This window comes from Sphaerodactylus townsendi, linkage group LG09, assembly GCF_021028975.2.
Source record: "Sphaerodactylus townsendi isolate TG3544 linkage group LG09, MPM_Stown_v2.3, whole genome shotgun sequence".
Classification (NCBI taxonomy): Eukaryota; Metazoa; Chordata; class Lepidosauria; order Squamata; family Sphaerodactylidae; genus Sphaerodactylus; species Sphaerodactylus townsendi.
In genome coordinates this window covers 24,844,170-24,863,888 of record NC_059433.1, presented here as the reverse complement: position 1 = coordinate 24,863,888, position 19,719 = coordinate 24,844,170, and the positions used below count along the sequence as shown (strand labels likewise).

The following is a 19,719-nucleotide window of genomic DNA, read 5'->3' as shown; positions in this document are numbered from 1 at the left end:
TAGACAGCAAAGGTGTCAGAGGGGAAAAGATGCTTCTTCCCGCCTGACCATTTTGCTCTCTGGTCAGTTTCACCCTCTGCTTGCGCCCGACATTTTGAGTGGTTGAAGGGATTCTCCTTGCTGCCATTTGCTGAAGGTTGCCTGAGGACGTTTGCTCTGCAGGCTCTGATCCTGAGTGCCTTTTCAGCCAGAAAAGTACATAGTTGCATTCAGCTCTTCCTGCTGATTCCGGCAATATATAGTTTTCCTCTTTAAAAAAAAAAACATTTGGAGGCGCCATCTTCAAAAATACGCAGACAGGCATAAGACAATCTTAACTGCTCAGAGGACTTCCATTGAAAAGCACTGGGACAGCAGAGGACAGGTCTACCATCCATTGAAAAGCAGTGCAAGTATAGTCTCTTAAACACGATCAAATGCTCCTCCAAATAAGTTTGCTGAGCATCAGAAATGCTCACTGTGTTATTTCTTTAAAGAAAAAGTAGTGCATGCACAAATGGCCATTAAAAAACGGAATGTGTAGTTTTGTCTCTTAATCTCCTCGATTTGCTTGTGGGGAGGAATCAGAGAACCCTCATGAACATCACACAGGAGCAAAGTGGGGGGGGGGAACTGTGGGAGGGTGAAAGTGACAGAATGACAGGAATCACCTTCATAGCTGAAACTTGTGGCAGGAAAGAAGCCATTTTTCTCAAAGTACTGAATGTTTCCCATCACACTTTTCAATAATACAACTTATAATTTGCAATCCTTTTGTGTTTTATTTGTCGCCTGAAGGTACAGATCATTCTTTTCCGTTGATTCTCTCATGCCGTGAGGCCTCAGACTGAATCATACCATTGATGCTTTTACTCCTCTGGGTCATCTCTAAAGATCTTAGTAAAGAGGCTTTAATTTCTACAGAAATTGTTTTCATTCAACGTTATTATGTCATCGTCATTCGTTGTCCCTGTGTTTTTAGCAGATCAATTAAAAAAGGGAAGGTATGTGTCCAGGGACAGGGCTGCCTCCCAGCACCTAGCAGCCTGTTCCACCCCGCTCCTTGTCACAAATGCGCACCCAGGGACCCTGGAGCACCCCACGACTGACAGCTCTGCCCCTGGACTTACCGCAAGGAGCAGGGACCTCCAGGAAGCCAAAAGTTGGGAGAAACTGCAGAGAAATGGAAGGAGAGCCTGAGCAGCAAGAGCAGGCCTCAGCAGTTCCAGGGAACAGGGTGCAACACAGACTTGGCCAAGCTGCAATCAGCAGCCTTCAGGAGTTTTAAAGAGTAGGATGGGGCCAGCACAGCTCTAGCCAGGCTGCAATGAAGGAGGAGGGCCAGGAAGGCTGAAGAGCCAGTCTGAGGCTGGCCGGGCAAGACAGGCAGCTCTCCAGCAACTAGGAGGGAACCTCCTGTGAGGGGATAAAAGGGAGGCAGGGCAAGGGAGAGTTGATTGATGTGGTGCAGGGGCTCAAGCTTACAGGAATGCTATTAACTACCTGATGCAATTAAAGAGCTTATGAACTGAAGCCAGAGTCATGTCATGTTTGTTCAAAAAGGGTGGTTGAGCTCCTATGAGGACAAAGTGGCCCACCCTGCAGGGATGGCCAACCGGGGGTTGCTCACAGTGTAAAAAAAATCACACAATTTACACAAGTTCAAAGATTTGCCTTTGTTATTAAGTTTGTATTTATAGTTGGAGATAGAATTGATATTTTCATGGTAGTTAAGACAGGAAACATAGGTCTTACCTTGTCTGTGAGCCTTTTTTCACAAAGATATAGGTCTTTTGTGTGAGTGAGTGAGTGAGTGAGTGAGTGAGTGAGTGAGTGAGTGAGCGAGCGAGCGAGTGTGCGTATGTGTGTGAGACCTTACTTATGGTGACCCATAGGATCTTCAAGGCAAGAGATGTTTGGAAGTGGCTTCCCACTGCTGGCCTCCAAATCATGACCCTAGCGTTCCTTTAAGGCTGCCCATCCAAATACTAACCAGAACTGACCCTGCTTAGCTTCTGATGAGATCAGGTTGGACTGAGGCTATCCAGGTCAGGACTTTTTATTAGTAATAATTAACGATTTAGTAATATTTTTATTAGTAATGATGAAAGTAGAGGCCTCTCATTCTTCCTCTTGAACAAGGAAATGAAAACCTCTTTCATCTCCAGGAAAAAGCTATAATATAAATTCTATTATTCTGGGCCATATTTTTTTTTAAAAATGTATTTATCCAAAATACATGTGTTGATTTTGTTTCCTATGATTAAGACACTGGATTCTGATACTGAAAAGTCTTTTTTTTAACCTGCAATCATATGCATGCTTTTTTGGAATTAGATCTCTGGACCCAGTGAGAATGAACTCTGACCAAAAACTAAGCTATACGTTTCATTTCTCATTTCTTAAAATCTTGGTACTGCTTTCTTTCTCTCCTGCCACACTCTTTGTGATGTCTACCCAGCATATCAATAAGACTTACTTGAGCAGCTCTCCAGCCTTATCTGCCATCTCCTTTATTTCACCCCCCGAGATATTGGCAAAATTGTTCAGGTCATTTCCACTACAGTAGTAATCTCCATTTCCTGCAGACAAACACATATCAAGAATTCTGATCATGTGAAAAAATCAAATGGAAAATAACCCCCAAAACATGTTTGCAGGAAATTTCTAAACTGAACATCCATCCATCCATCCATCCATCCATCCATCCATCCATCCATCCATCCATCCATCCATCCATCCATCCATCCATCCATCCATCCATCCATCCATCCATCCATCCATCCATCCATCCATCCATCCATCCATCCATCCATCCATCCATCCATCCATCCATCCATCCATCCATCCATCCATCCATCCATTTATTTATTTTGGGCTCCGGGCAGTTTATTACAGACAAAACGCAAAGTTATGCACTTTTGATGTTGGCCGAGAGATATTTATACACATGCGTTCTTTTTGACTCAAGGAATGTTAAAAAAAAAACCCTAGCAACAACTAACGGTAGAATCCTAATAGAGTCTGAATTGGCTCAGGCCCTTTCCGCACGTGCCAGGAGAAATGGTGTGCAGCTGGGATAACTGATCCTGGTGCAGCCCAGGGGCTGTTCACACGCTCCCGTGCGAGTGAACCCGCGGCTGTTGTGGCTTACGTACATGCCTCCGCACAGAGGCACGTCCTTTTTAAAAAACGTATCTTCTTCCCCGTGCAGTGTTGCAGGAATGAGGGGGCAGGTCCCTGCAGCCATGGCTGACACCTCAGGGGCTGGGGGGCCGATCACCCTCTCCTGCAGAGCTGCGCAGGAGAGAAGGTAAGTTTAAAAAAACCTGTGGGCAAAAGTGGCGGCTGCTGCCCAGGGCCCTTCACATGGGTGTGGCGGCAACCCGGGATATTCAAAACAAATCATGCATAGTGCAAATCTCAAATAACCTGGGTTCTGCGATTTAACCTGGGGCAGGGCCGATTTAGGGGTGGGAGGCATGCGAAGTTCCCACCCCAAACAGTTTTAATCCCAGCCCTGGATATATTTCCTGTTTGAACAAAAACATAATTTTAGTCATAAATATACTAAATCACCTCTCTGTGCTAATATACATAACATTTTTATAGTGTTAAAATAATAATAATAAGCAAAAAAAGTATCAGCTCTAAACATATTTAACAGGCATTTGCTTAAAGTTTACAAAATCTAATTTTTAAAGAAAAATGGCCTATCTCCTGTAGTCATTTTCCACCCATGTAAGCATTCTTGTAAAATGAAAGAGCATTTTAATTTATTTTAAAAGGCTTACACTAAGTTGTATGTGTTGTACTCAAACCTTGTATTCTGCCTGAAGTTGCAGAGGGCCTAGTACAAAAATCACTATAGTCGCTGACACCCCGTTCTGCAGATCACATGCAAGAATAACACCTACTTCACTTGCCTTGTTTTTCATAAGAAATGAGGCATGCATATGTATATGGTGAAAATATTCCCCCAAGAAAAATAAACTTGGTGGAACAGATAATGAAAGTACCTGTCAGGACTGTTATAACAGAGTCATCCTTTGCGGCTTTCTCGAGTGCTTCCATAATTTCTTCATACATCTGTGCAGGAGGATAAAAAAGTGAAAACCAAGGATTATTATGACAGTATGAAAAAAAATAGTTGTAACTAGCAAGCCGCCAAAGTTCAAGTCTCTGGTGCATCACGGATTTGGAGCAAGATCCAGAGGATAGGTGCTTCCTCTTCTCCTCTACAGGAAGGCTACGTTTAGTAATAAATTGGTTTAACAACAATGAAAGGGTGCCACTATGAAAGCACCCTGACCGTATTTTGGACACATGAACCCTCTGCTTCCTTGGCCTAAGCTCAACTAAAACCATTCCCCCCTCAGCCAGTAGCAAAAGCTAGATTTTCAAAATACCGATAGGCTGGATGCTGTGTTAATAATGAAGAAGAAGAAGAAGAAGAAGAAGAAGAAGAAGAAGAAGAAGAAGAAGAAGAAGAAGAAGAAGAAGAAGAAGAAGAAGAAGAGGAGTTTGGATTTATATCCCCCCTTTCTCTCCTGCAGGAGACTCAAAGGGGCTTACAATCTCCTTGCCCTTTTCCCCTCACAACAAACACCCTATGAGGTAGGTGGGGCTGAGAGAGCTCCGAGAAGCTGTGACTAGCCGGTGGTGGCGAACCTTTGGCACTCCAGATGTTATGGACTACAATTCCCATCAGCCCCTGCCAGCATGGCCAATTGGCCATTCTGCTTGCGAAGGGCGATGGTGATATGTCCTCCATATCTGCTGGAAGTGCCAAAGAACCGCCACCTGAAGGGAATAACCAAGGTCACCCAGCTGGCGTGTGTGGGAGTGTACAGGCTAATCTGAATTCCCCAGATAAGCCTCCACAGCTCAGGCGGCAGAGCTGGGAATCAAACCCGGTTCCTCCAGATTAGATACACGAGCTCTTAACCTCCTACGCCACTGCTGCTCCATGAAGCTGCAGCATCCTGTTTCTTGGAGCAGTTTTTAAAGTGTAAAATAATGTAAGTATTTTAAACAGTTTTTCTCCCCCCCAAAAGCAGACAAAAGCTATGAACAGACACAATACTAAGGTGCTTGAAACAGAAACATGGCAGGCAGCCTGCTTGAAACACGGAAGGGCAAGAAGGACAGCATTCCCACATCACTACAGCAAAGTCAAATGGAAGCAGAGCTATCCTGCAGCAGAGATACCTGCATCCTACTCCCCTTTTCAGATACATGTTGGCTGATTTACATTCATAGCAGAGTTTAGCAGATACTAGTAATGGTGCTAATCAATAGGCAGGTGCGTAGCTGCAATGGGGACATCCGGGGCAGCTTGTCCTGGGCGCCACCATTGCAGTCACGTGGAGAGGCAGGGGTGGGGCGGGGCATGTTGGGGTGGGGAGGGCGTGTGTGGCCAGTTCATGCCTCCAGCACAGTTCCCCCTCCCTTTGTCACTATCAATACCGTGTTTCCCCGAATATAAGACAGTGTCTTATAATAATTTTTGCTCCCAAAGGTGCGCTATGTCTTATTTTCAGGGGATGTCTTATTTTTCTGTGTTCTGTTCGTCGGGCATGCTTCCAAACAAAAACTTTGCTACGTCTTACTTCCGGGGGATGCCTTATATTTCGCACTTCAGCAAAACCTCGACTACGTCTTATTTTCAGGGGGTGTCTTATATTCGGGGAAACAGGGTAGGTAACTGGCCAATGCCTAATCAATAGGTCAGCTACATACAAACAGTTAACACTTTTATGACTGATTGTGAGAGACACTTGCAAATTCCAATCGTACATCTATATGTAGCCAAAGAATAAATCCAGGCATGCAGAGACATTTCCAACTGATGCAACAGGAAGTCCTCAGGCACACAGACCACTACGCTAGGCTTGCTGTGGCTCTGCATGCACGCTTTGACTCTTCTGCAATTGTTATCCAGGGAGAAAGGAGGCACTTTAAAAGGATGGGAGCTTTACAAAAAGAATTCATATAATCCTTTTAACTGTGTCAGGATGAGATTTGCTGGGTTTGGGGGATGATTTCGAAGCAAAGCTAAAGGAGCCAGGTGATTGTTTTACACAGCACCCAGCTCACGCTGTGCTTTTCCTGTCCGGCCAACCACAGCCAATGATTTGAAGTGGAGGTGAGCAACTGAACAGTGTGAGGGCCCCGGACGCAATGGGTGTGAGAACCCGATGTCCATTTTCTGCAACAGCTTGTAATGCTCACTCAGTATATTAGACAAAGCTGGTTTCTGTTAAATTGGCTAGTTGCTAAAGGTTGAGAGGAGTTTTGGTTTTGTTTTGTTTGAGTGGAAGAGGTAAAGCTTCAGACATCCTTTTCCCCACTGAATTAGACTTAGTGTTGGATTTGTACTGAATATACCCATCACATGGAGAGCCCAAACTGAAGGTTAAAATATAGAGACCCAAAAGTTAACTACATCACCTTCACGTTGATTGCATTTTTCATTTTGGGCCGGTTTAATACTATCTTTGTGATGTTGTTCTTGGTAGAAACCTCCAGTGTTTCATAGCCAGACTCGCTGTCAGAAGGGCTCTCTTTAACAGGACTCGAAGTTTCTGAAGACGTCAAGTTTGACACGAGATCAACATACTGCTCTCTGGCACTTTCCTGTAATGAGAAATTCCTTTAATTAATGTGAAACAAATGCCAAATTACGGCTAGACAGGCCAGATAGAACGAAGAATGAAGATACAAAATGAGGAATTCAGCATCACTATGGTCGACTCCCCATTGGCAGGTTTGACCTAGGTTCAACCTAGGTTTGACTTAGGTATTCCCCACAGCCGCTGAGTTCAACACGGTTCCATCCCAGCTTCACCCCCTCAAACTGTCAAATTCCGACTCCATCAGGGAGGTGCAACTTTTTCAGCGAACCTAGATCGAACTCAGGTCGAAGCCGGTAAAGTGGGGAATCATCGAGGAACTGTTCCCTCCGGTCAGCCAATCACAGTTCAGTGTTTTGGGCATGCTCAGAACGAAAGACTTGCAGCGGGAAAAAGCGCACCCTTTAAAGAAAAATCCTTCTTGTATATGAAGTGATGGCCATACATATAAACAGCACACGTTTACACGCTGCTTTTAGCTACATAGAGCACTGATTTGTGGCTATGTTGCTGTTATGTAAAAAAAAAATGGGCGCATGTTCATGTTCCCATGGTAACACGACAGCCAATCGGGAACAAAGAGCAGAAGAGGCACTCAGCTCTGGTGGGACGAACTCAGCTGCTGTGGGGAGTAACAGTGGAGTCGACCTAGGTCAGTTCCTTTTCAGGGAACAGGGTCGAATCTAGTCGACTCTGCAGTGGGGAATCAACCTATGAGCTTCAGCAAGTTTTTCCAAATCTCTTCAGGGGTGGAAAATATAAATATATCTGATATGGTTTGGAAGAAGAAGAAGAGTTTGGATTTATATCCCCCCTTTCTCTCCTGTAGGAGACCCAAAGGGGCTTACAATCTCCTTGCCCTTCCCCCCCCATAACAAACACCCTGTGAGGTGGGTGGGGCTGAGAGAGCTCAGAAGAACTGTGACTAGCCCAAGGTCACCCAGCTGGCATGTGTGGGAGTGCACAAGCTAATCTGAATTCCCCAGATAAGCCTCCACAACTCAAGCGGCAGAGCTGGGAATCAAACCCAGTTCCTCCAGATCAGAGTGCACCTGCTCTTAGCCACTGCTCTTAGCCACTACGCCACTGCTGCTCCTGGAGAAATGTATCTTCTGGAAATTCTTTGTTCCTGTATAGTGGTTGGAGAAGTTTGGCCCTGCCTTAGCAAGGCATGGGGCTCGTTCTTCACTGGGAGTTTGGCAGTTTCCAGGCTACACCAAGTCACTGCTTAGCAAACAGCCTACTTCCATCTTCTCCCCTTTCTTTGGAAGCCACCGCCACCTACCCAATTGATAGCATTTAACTGGCCACAGCAGCAGGATCCCAGCCCTCGATGTCTCTGGAATCTTGTGTTGGCTCCACCTCCTTACCCTGCTCACCACCTTACTTGGCTGAGCTCCAGAGGGAATAAGCAGGCACCTTTCCATGCTATCGGGGATGGAGAGATCATTGCCTTCAATAATGTGGTTGAAATTAGAACAAGGTCATTGTCAGGGTCAGAAATCAGACATCAGTCGGCAAATGTTTGGATTTGTATATGAAACTAAAATAAATGTACAGGAAAAGAGGCTGATGTTCAGGATTTGCTCCTAGAGCGCTGTTTCATATACAAATCCAAATATTTGGCGACTGCATAGTTTGCGTCACTACTGGGGCTGTCCAACAGAAAGATAATCTTTTGCAAGTCAGATGCATACTCTTTTTTGAGTAGCAGGGATGACAAGTATTTGACTCTGGGTACAGCGTAAAGTGGACAATAAAGTAAAATATGATCTATAGAGTCTACACAGTTCCTATTGCATATGCATAGCCTTTGGTGGTAAGGGGTTTTAGTGAATCTCCCTGTTGATATGGCTGATGGAAGGGCATTGCAACGGGCCAACATCATTGCTCTACGGAGACTGGACACGGTTATCTGATGCAGGTATTGAGCCCCCTTATTACCAATGTAAGTGATAAGAGCGTGACTATCTCTGGTCCAAACTTACCAACTTTCTTGCAAACTTAAATCAAACATGGAACCCTAAATTCCCAATTCTCCTGGGAGACCTCAAAGCAAGATTAGGATTGGATGAAAATAGCCTCCAAAATTTTGTTTGTATTTTAACCTAATCCCTTTTAATGGATTAACCCAGTTTGAGCAAACTGCGGAGTTTACTTACTCTTCCCCTCTTGGTCACAGTGTAGTGGATTTTTGGGCAGTCTCCCAATCTTATTTCAACCAGGTATTGTCCTTTTATATTGATTTTCAGATATGGAGTGATCATTTTCCATTACGCATGGGATGTAGCTATTACTTTCTTAACACTAGTTTTCAAGTCTCATTGCAACTTCCATCTTTGAAAATCAATTAGAATGCTGCAACCAGGGCCAGAGCCCAAGTTATCCTCTATGTCAAATACCAGTCTTCAAAAATAATAATAAAAAATCTGCAGGTACCCTAATGGAACCACAATTCCCAGAATTTTTTTTGGGAAACCCATAGTTAAAGTGATATAAAATACATGCAAGGGTTTGGTTCAGGTGCATGGCACCTCTGTTATGAAACAGGCAGGGATCTTTTGACATTCCAAGATGGCTATGCAAGTGAGTAATAGTAAAGGACAAACTGGATTCCAAATCCAAAATGACTTCAAAAAGGAACTCAGGATTTAAAAGGAGAATCTGGGCTCCCTAGTTTAAACAAGTGATGCTGGAATCCACCCCCAAACAGCATCATTTTCAATGGTGTTTAAACTAGGGAGGCCAAATTCTCCTTTTAAATCCACCTTAAAGGGGGAATCTGGGGTCCCCAGTTTAAACAACGTTGAAAGTGATGCTATTTTGGTGAAATTTTGGTGCTGCTACCCTAAAAACTGCACCCTCTGCAGGCCAAAAACGGAAAAACACTGAAAATACAAAAAAATCCCACAAACGAACCTTCATTTTTGGTGCCCACCACAAGGGGGCGCCCTGGGCAACTGCCCACTTTGCCCAATGGGAGGAACGCCTCTGCCCAAATAAAAATTAAGTTCCAAGTAATGGCATACTGACCTGTGGCAAAGTTCCAAGTGAATTCCACGCATCCCATTTGGCCTTGTTGACAAAATCTAACATGCCTGGTTTTGGGGTATTGCAGGAACCTTTTGTTGCCTGAAGGAAGGTAATATATACATATTTCTACAACCTTTCAAATTAGTTTAAATTGCTTAGCCAAAAAATCAAAACCACAGAATCAGCTATAAGGCTTGTACATACGCCTTTGGATAAATTAGAGCTAGTTTATGTTCTCATAAATTGCCAATAGTTTATAGACATTTCTATTAACATTTTGGGGGTATGGAACAGTATGATATAGCCTGACATCAGAAGTTAACCTGGGTCAGTACCTGGAAAGGAGATCTGAAAGGAAGATTCTGCTAGGAAGGCAATGGCAAACCACCCACGCTTAATCACTGACTTTGAAAACCTCACCAGGGGTCACTACAGGGGCAGAGCGAGGGAGAACGGCGACTGGGGCACACATGCGCCCTGCACCTTCGCCAGGCCCTGGAACGCCCATGACACGCCCATGCACCGGCACGCACCCAGGGCATCCTGCCCCCATCGTTGACACTATGCCACTGGGTCACTATGACCCTTTCTGCACATTTTACTGTGTGGAATAGTAAAATCCACTTGTAAGCAATTGTGAAAGTGAATTGAAAGTGCATTATTCTGCATGTGTAGAAGGGGCCTATATGCTGCAATTTGATGGCACTTTACACACACATTGACATTTTTACATGCTAGTACCTCAGGATAACAAAGATAATGCATACACCTTCAGGTATAATAGTGGTCTATGCACACTTCTGAAGCAGCATGAAAAGCCATCCTGGGAGAGCTCACACATCCCTATTGTGTGGCACCATGTTCAACATCTGCAATGCCTCACCTCCACCTTGAGCTATTCACCAGCCCAAAGTTCCTCACACCCCTCCAGGCTGGGCAGTAACATGCTACTGCTGCTTTGGTTAAAATGGGTCCATGTCTAGGAGTTTGGGAAAGAGGTCAGCAGTTCACGGTACTGTCCTCAAGAGAGTTACACCAACTGATTTCAGTGCTTAAAACGGCGTAATTCTACTGAGGAAGCTGTTTGTTTCTCCTCTGCTTGCAAGTACTTAGCCCGTGGCAAGTACCCTGGAGCCTGTTTATTCAGATTTATTTATCTATTTAGAATATTTGTATGCAGCTCTTCAAAGTCCTGCACTGGCAGGCCGGGATATTTACGTTTTCTTTGTTTTATTTGAATTGTATTATTTAAATTGGTCGCTATAATTGTATTTTGGAGTTTCCAGTAAGCCTCTCTGGGGAAAAGAAAAACCAGCACAGAAATACCCCAAATAAATAATACACATTTAAATTACCTTGATAGCCCAATTATCAGCTCCAAAGGCTGTTTCATGTTAGGAAAATGGTGCATGGGGGAAAGTTTTAGCCCTTTCTCTCTGAACACTATGGTCCAAATTCAAATCAGCCCCTAGGCACTGAATGGCCCTAGGTACTGAGATCTGAGCACAGAACTCCAGGGGAACTCCAGGGGGACATCAGATCCAAAGGAGGGCAGCCAGCTCTGAGTTGGGAAATACTTTGACATTTTGGTGGTGGACATCTAATGGAATGGAATGGAAATTTAATTTATATACTGCTCTCCCTCGAAAGCTTCAGGGCGGTGTACAACAACATTATAACAACATTGATCAGCATAATAACAACAATAATTATAATATCAATAACAACATCAATAAAAATAATATCTCAAATATCAAAATATCAGTAATCATGACATAATCAACATAATGACATTTCGTAACATAGCAGCGTAATAACATCGTAACGTAACAGCATAATAACAGCATAGCAGCATAACAGCACAGTAACAGATTATGAAATCATAAACAGAATAATATAACATCAAACAACAAAAATAACAGTAGATATAACAACATGATCTCCAGCCGCCGCCACCTAGAGGTGGGCAACTCTAGGACCAAAGTCCTTCCGGCAGCTCATCCCCTCCCCCCCCCCCCCCCAATCTGTCATACAGGCTTCAAAACATATGAATGAGCCCTCATTTCCTCCCTTACATATTCTGGACGGCCAATCTGAGGAAACACAGATTACGAAAAAGAGAGAAGAACTAGAAAAGTTCACTGAACGAATTACGCTTATATTTTAAAAATAAAAAGAAGCTGCAATTTGTTCAACCATCTGCACATTGTAAGGAGAACACTCATTCAGGCTGCGTAACCAAAATATCCCAATAATCTTTTAAACAAAGACAATTTTATCTACTAAATGAAAATGGCTAGAGCTACCTGTTTAAACAATGCATAAAGCTTCAGCTTTACTTCATTTCCAGGATCGGTCTTCAGTTTTTTCAGCTGTTCCTGGGCCTTTTCGAAGTCTTCTTGGCTGGCTTGCATGCCAGGTCTAGTTGTGTGTAATTGTCCTATAGGAAAATGAACGGCACACACTGTACTTCTGGAAGGTAAACAAAAAACACTAAATTACTATTTATCCAATTAATATAGTCAGTAGATAATGACAGAATGACTGCTAGAATTTCTTGTTCAAAAGGTTGCAAATCATCTTTGGAGCAAAGATCAGTTGCATGAATAACACGGTTAAAGTTTAGCTTTGGTACCATTAACCTTTGGGCAAGATTATTTAACATAATGCTTTAGGTAAACATTGAGCTCTGGATTTTGTCAAGCAAAAGGACAGGTGCTGGTTTGCTTATTAGAATGTTTCTGATCCTACCTCTTCAACATTAATAAAATATCTAAGATAGCAAACAAGAATTAGTATAAGTAATTTGAAAAAGCAAACTAACACAATCCATGAGTCCAGTCCAGTGGTGTCTAAACCAAGACAGAATATCAGCAGTTACAAGAGGCAAACGGCACTGAGCAACAGAAACAAATCTATTTCCCCCCACCTCCCCCCACCCACCCCACCCCCACACAAAATGTAGATTGGAATAGCAGCATTTTAACAAGTGATCGAAAAGCTGGAAGAAAGAGCCAGCAAGACTCTGGATCTGGAGTCCCAGAGATAATACAGTATCAGATCTAAATTATTAGTCCCAGTTTGCACTCCAGCTGTTGCATTCGGAACAAATTAAAGATTCCTCTGCAGGCTAGACATAAAACTGGGTGGGAGGGCCAGATTGTGGACAGATTGCCTGCCCAAAGCAGGCAAATGATGAGTTTCAGCTCGAGAATCCAACTAGACTTTTTCCAACTAGAAAAGCCAGTTCCACGCACAGCGGCATATGTGCCATATCCCCCACCACCAGCAAACTCCACCCACCCCTCCTGCCGCCAAACTCCCTTTGCCCCCCCCATGGCCAAACTCTCCCCACCCCCTCCATTGTGCTGCCACCCCTGCAAGAAACCTCCCCAACAAACCTTTTCCTCTTCTGAACAGTGCTGGCCAGCAACACACAGGGGGCACGGGTTAAGGCCAGGGAGGGCGTGCTCCTTCCCTGTCCTTAACCTGCCCCCAGTGTATTGCCAGTTGGTGCTGTTCCGAAGATGGAAAGGTTTGAGGGGGTTGCAGGCATGGTGGTGCGGTGGTGCGGTGGTGGGAGTTCAGCAGTGAAGGGAGTTCGGCCGGGGGCTGTGCACAGGGGGTGGGAGACCCAAATGCGCCCCCCATGTTACCCAGGTGAATGGCACCTGGGTCATCTGCCCCTTCTAGTTCCGCTGGTTTCCACGCAAGTTATTTGCCCTGGATTTGATGATCTTGGGAAGCAAGTTTCTTTCTTTCTTCCCTACAGCATCATGGTACATTTGCGTATCTTCCAGTGTGTCCCTGGCTCTCCCCTAATCTCTCCCAAACCTGCTTTGCTCCAGAGTTTTGGGAACGATTACAGCAAAGCTTGGATGTGTGCCATGTGAGTGGGAAAGCTCAGATTTTGTCAGTCTTATTCACATGATAGCCATTTGCACAACAGTAGCCACTTCCTCTCTATTCCACTCTTTTTAAATTTACAACTAACTATTGTTATATATTGATATGTTATCACAATATATGTAACAGTTCTCTGACTTTCCAGTTTTAAAAAGAAGTCTCTAGCTCCATTCATTGTGGAGATATAAGGGGAAGGCATATCTCTTCACTGAGAGGGGCTGAAGACTTAATTTTTATAAAATGAAATCTGGGAATTCAGAAAAAATTATTCCACACACGGTTCTAATGTTATATCAATATTATAATATTTTACATACAAAAAACCCCCAGAAAAAGTCCTGGTGGAGAGGGTATGCATGGCCACTGCCAGGGAACTGGGGCAGGAAATCCTAAACCGCCTGGGGCCTCAGTATCCAAGCCCCCTTCCGCATACACAGAATAATCCACTTTCAATCCACTTTCACAATTGTTTGCAAGTGGATTTTGCTATTCTGCACAGCTGCAAAGTGCACTAAAAGTGCACTGAAAGTGCATTGTTCTGCATGTGCAGAAGGGGCCTAAGGGACTGTTTCTCCTGGTATGTTCCCCAGAGAGCATTCAGATCAGGAAACAACAACTTACTGGTGGTCACTGGTCCCAGAGAAGGGCAGCTGGCCTCGACAAGGGTCAAGGCTTTTTCGGCCTTGGCCCCAGCCTGATGGAACACTCTGTCTAATAAGACCAGGGCCCTGCGGGATCTCATGCAGTTTCACAGAACCTGTAAGATGGAGCTATTCCATCAGCCTTATGATTGAGGCTACTGTTGTACCATCTGGTTTCCCCTCCCTCTTTTCCCTTCCCTTTCCTCCCTCTTTCCCCCCTTTTCCCTTTGTTCCCTTCCCCTTTCTCCTTTTCCATCCTTTGTTCCTTCTTATTGTTATTCCTTGGTCCTGCCCTCACTAGATGGAATGCTGAGGTATCTCATCCAAAGTTATAAACATTGCTGCTTAAGTCTGACGGAATTGCTGAAATTAAGGAAGATATGATGATATGGTTTTAATGTTGATTTTAATGCCTATCGATATTTATTTATTGTACCGAATTGTCTTGTGAGTTGCCCCAAGCCCGAGGGAGGAGGGGCGGCCTATTAAATCAAATCAATCAATCAATAAAAGCCACAAGGAAGCCTGCCATGTGGAAGTCATGTTGCCACGTACTGTACTGACTGCTGCAGAAATAACAGGGAAACTGCACACACTTGTCCCTGTGTTACAACAACAACAACAAACTGGCAGGGGAGGAAAGAGTGAAAGTTCCCCTCTCTGCCCATGCCAGTTGTCTTCCTTCATAAAGCAATCCAAGCCGCTTAATAAGAATTGATTAAAATAAATGAAGAAATCATAAGGTGCAGTTGGGCTCTGAATCATTCAACAACCACCTCCCCTCTGCGTACCCACTCATTACGAAACGTACATTTCTACTGCTTGAAAAAAGCCTCTGGTTAGAAATCATTACATATAAGTGTCTTCATATGGAACTCAGCATTATAACATTTCATAAATTAGTATTACCGGTAACACAGTTGCGTTTGAATTTCCCCCCCTGCTTCTTTCTAAAATCCTTCTTGGACATCTTTCTTCACATTCTTACATGCCTTCATTATAATTCTGAGCTGTTAACTTTATTTACCTCATTAGGCACTGCAGTAACAGCTTTAAAATAATTTGCCTCATCTCCATATACCGCTAGGAGCTTCCATTCTGCGGTTAATCCCTAATTAATAAATAAAGTCCTCCTTGACTTTTAGAAGTCACATTCAACAGCACGAGCATGACCTCTCTGGCAGGAAGACACTAAGACATCACGACCCTTTCCACAAGATTAACTCTCTTATCAAGCAACGATTGACCTTCTGCGAAGCCAGCCGGAATCAGAGCGATTTTTCTCAAAGGCTACTAAAAAGTCTTAATTCAATACAAAGCGTTCTCAAATGTCTGCACAGCATGAATGACTGCTTAGCTAGAAAACTGCCGGTAAATTGTAAGAATAATTACTTGCACGATGGCAACTCGCTGCTTGTAGAATTGATCTCTGACATGAACTAAACAGCCGGTTCTTCGGGCGTGCGGCTCTCTGGGGTGTCAACGGTGAAAAAAGAGCTCATCAGTATTACAAAGGTTGCCGAGTGTGTAGAGATGGCAAGCTCTTTCCAGGAAATCACAGGGTGAAACCAAGCCAGAAATCTTGGGAAGGCAAATAAAGCTTATCTCCAAGCTTTTCCAATCATAGTCCTCCAAACATGAGAGTATTTGTGACTAGCTGTTTTAGGGTTGCCAGGTACCCCCTGGCCACAGGAGGGGGTGGGCGGGGTAGGATTGCCAAATCCAAGCTGAGAAACTCCTGGATTTGGTTTTGAAGTCTGGGACCTCTGTAGGGTACAATGCCACAGAGTCCACACTCCGAAGCAGTAATTTCTAATACTCTAATGAGATGCCTCCTGTTATTCTCAGAGGTACAAGTCCTGAGAACAGTTCTATTACCTTGAGCTCAAGGTAGGGGAGGGAGAGGGTTCCCAACTTCAGGTTGGGCAAGTACTAGAGATTTTGGAGTGGAGCCTGGGGAGGTACAGGGACCTCAGAGTCCACCCTCCGAAATATCTGTTTTCTCCAGGGGAACTGATTTCCGTAGTTCAAAGATGAGCAGTAACTCCAGAGAATCCCCAGGTCCCACCGGAAAGCTGGCATCCCTAGACTGAATGGTGTGTGTGTGTGCATTGCCAAGGGACAGTGGTTCTTTTTGCTGTAAGGGATGTGAAGGTGCCGAACACACAAATGGTGAAAGAAAATAGATGTTATTAAATATCTGAAGTACTCCACAGCGGAAAACCACATCTACCAAAGAATCAGTTCAAGAAAAGGGCAGGTTTTCGTCCCTTCGGCTGTCGAGAACCCCTGGAGAATGACTATGGACGTCTCCTTAAATCTGAAACTCAGCCCAGTCTGGAATTATGGAAGAACAGTGCTGTGCAACAGGCCAATTCCAGGGATTCCACCCACTGTCAATCTCCATGGGTTCCTGACAACTGAAGGGATGTATGTCAGTCAGTCAGTCAGTTGGTCATTGTTTCATGCATACAGCCATAGACATTACAGTATGAAAACAGAACACACAGAGAGAGGAAGGAAAAAGTGCATGAAAGCAAACATTTCCATATATATATAGCTGCAAAAATCTTAGTGAAATAAAAAATATTTGTAGACAATCTTAAAACAGCAAAAATGTACTGGTAAAATTGCCTTCTAAATCTGTTAAAGGAAGCAGCACCATCCTGATTTGCAAATCTAGCCCTAATCTTTTTGCGTCTGGAGCAAAAAGTGATACTTTGTGCACAATGTAAGGGTCAGTATCGGACAGAAGCAATCCTGTTTTCTCTGAGGCTTTGTAATCAACTAATACCTTATCCAGAAATTCAGACTTACGTTCTGGGCAGAGAGAACTGTACAGGACACAGAGGGTTAACAGATGTGTGCATCTTACTTTCTTGCATCGATTTCTCTGTAGATGTGTTTTTTCTTTTACTTAAGCTACTTAATAAAATCTGTTTTCCTTCACTGTTCGTGTGTTCATTGCCTCTGCAACTCTTAGAGGAAAAGAATAATTGCCCCTTGGCAATACAATGTTGGCATGTATTAGTGTGAGGTAATTTAAACATTGGACAACTGTTTGAAAGTCAAACTTTAATCCTAGTTGACAGAATCCAAGAAAACAGCTATACTTGGCAGCCTTGAGTATCATCTTAATATTTTCTATATAAAGTGAACTGTAGAGTACACTACTGGACTGGTGGTTTCCTTACACCCTCTCCCACACGTGCTCTAACTTGGTCCAGTGAAGAAGCAGATAGAGGAGATAGATTCCTTCTGAAAGCCAGCATGGTGTAGTGGTTAAGAGCAGGTGGATTCTAATCTGGAGAGCCGGGTTTGATTCCCCAGTCCTCCACCTGAGTGGCAGAGGCTTATGAGGTGAACCAGATGTGTTTCTGTACTCCTACATTCCTGTTGGGTGAGCTTGGGCTAGTCCCAGTTCTTTGGAACTTTCTCAGCCCACCTACCTCACAAGGTGTCTGTTGTGGGGAGAGGAGGGGAAAGGAGCTTGTAGGCCACCTTGAGTCTCCTTACAGGAGAGAAAGGTGGGGTATAAATCCAAACTCTTCTTCTTCTTACTTCAAGACCTTCTAATAGAATAACTATCTAGTAGACAAGGACCTCTTTGCACTTCTGAGGGCCTACTCTCTTACTTTCATGAGAAAGCTGGTTGATACACCATGGGCCATATTACTGAATATCACCCATCAGTACATCTTCTGTTCTTATGACTGTGGACCAACGGAAAGCATCAAATATCACTTCCCTGTGGGAGTATCCCATTCTCCTCCAACTCCAACATGATAAAGTGTTGGCACCTATGTGTCTACATGGAATGCAGCAAATAGAATAATAGGGAATACTTACAAATTTCTGAGGTAAAAATGGACAGAATCTGGGGCGGGTGGGGGGGAATCAACCCCCGTTTGTTACTTGACATCAAGGCATGACCATCCCTAGTTCCAGAATGTTTGTTATTATCAGCCTTTATGGGAGGGGGATAGAAAATTCATCCATCTAAAATACTTGATGAGATGTTGGAGAGTTAAAACTGCATAAAAAGGTTTGATCAACGCAAATACCTATACAAGGAGTTTTGGGCCCTCTTTAATTCTAAGGAGAGCTGTCATTTATTTATTTGGAAGATATTTTGAGTGGCAGTGACAAGTCATTTTTATCTCACCTAATCTTCAAGGATCTGAGGGTGGCATAATAACCCTGTGAGGTAGGTTAGGCAGAAGGATTAGCTGCCCCAAGGTTTCATAGTGAGCTTCAAAGGGAGTGTCTGAACCTGAGTTTCTCCAAGGGTGATCCATCTCTTCAACCACCATTTGACAGTGATGGATTTTCATCTGCTGCTGCTGATGTATACAACCGCACACACGTAAGTATATGCTGAACTCAAAACAGATGTATGAATGTTGCTGAGGTATTTGCTAGTTAAAGCCAATTTCTGCATAACATCCATTTTTTTCCCTGTCACATTTTGGAAAAGGAGCCACTTTGTTCTTTTATCTTTCTTTCCAGGAGGAGTGTAAATTCACAGCTATATCTCATGGTGCATAATCTTATTACACATAATCCTGTCAAATGAACAGCTTGCCTGCAAGACAATCTTGTCAATAGATTCTAAAGCAGAAAAGCCGCATTTCTTTCATCCTTTTAATGATCCTGCCCCAGGCCCAAGAGCTACAGTATCAAGCTTTTGTTGGAAAAGCCTTTTATATTAAAATGATAATACTTTAATAATCAATTAGTTGGTCCATAGTCGTGTTTTAGCTATTTTCTCTCTTTCTCGGGATGCAATTAGAAAGCATAAAAACGACAAGCTCTGACATGCCCTCCTACATGTTTCCATTCCTTCAGGTAATGGCGCCTGCTCCAGGATTGGTTTGGGCTTCCATTTTGGGTAGGTAGTTCTCAGTAGCAGAAATGGAGGCTGAAGACATTTTTAAATTACCCGCTTCAAAATGTAACTGTAATGCCAGAGCGCCAGTGCTAAAGTCAAAGGGGAGGGTTGTTCTGCATCACAGATGACATCCTACCACCCTCAGGAATAATTCATTTTCAGCAGTAGCATGTGGAATAAATGCAACTGAAGAGACAAGGGGAAAACAAATGCCAAAACTCACTCAATTCAATAGAACAATTCTGGAGTGAATTACCTGAAGACTGCCATCAAACATGGATGGAATGACTTTCAACTTCTTGAAGGACATTAATTGAGCAGATGGGCGGGCAGGGACGGTGCCTCTCCAGCATTGTCCCAACTCCTCCAAAGGGCTTTCCCACAGCACGGGAACCCCAGAAAGGTTAACACACACACACACACACACACACACACACACACACACACACACACACACACACACACACACACACACACACACACACACACACACACACACAACCACCTTGAACTCTTCCATAACAGAGACGAGTAATACACCATAAAAATAATGAGGTATCTCCGTCAGTGCAATGGAACCAACTGGCACTGGAGGCCAACTAAGATTGGCCCTGTTCCAGTGGTGTGATTCAAA

At 43.7% G+C, this 19,719-nt stretch overlaps 1 protein-coding gene across 3 annotated transcripts in view; it reads right to left on the bottom strand.

The window, feature by feature from the left end:
* The window catches only part of LOC125439329 (enoyl-CoA delta isomerase 2-like), a 58,539-nt gene that overhangs the window by 11,227 nt on the left and 27,593 nt on the right, over positions 1-19,719 (bottom strand). For 2 of the 3 annotated variants that reach the window (XM_048508376.1, XM_048508374.1), the window contains exons 2-6: positions 11,954-12,119; positions 9,648-9,746; positions 6,433-6,618; positions 3,999-4,068; positions 2,459-2,561 (exon numbers count right to left, since the gene is read on the bottom strand). In XM_048508376.1, the coding sequence (XP_048364333.1) occupies positions 2,459-2,561; positions 3,999-4,068; positions 6,433-6,618; positions 9,648-9,746; positions 11,954-12,061 (566 nt within the window). In that variant the 5' untranslated portion in view covers positions 12,062-12,119. Of the gene's footprint in view, positions 1-2,458; positions 2,562-3,998; positions 4,069-6,432; positions 6,619-9,647; positions 9,747-11,953; positions 12,120-15,586; positions 15,672-19,719 lie in introns of those variants that run through there. The other variant, XM_048508375.1, reaches the window with a different exon arrangement.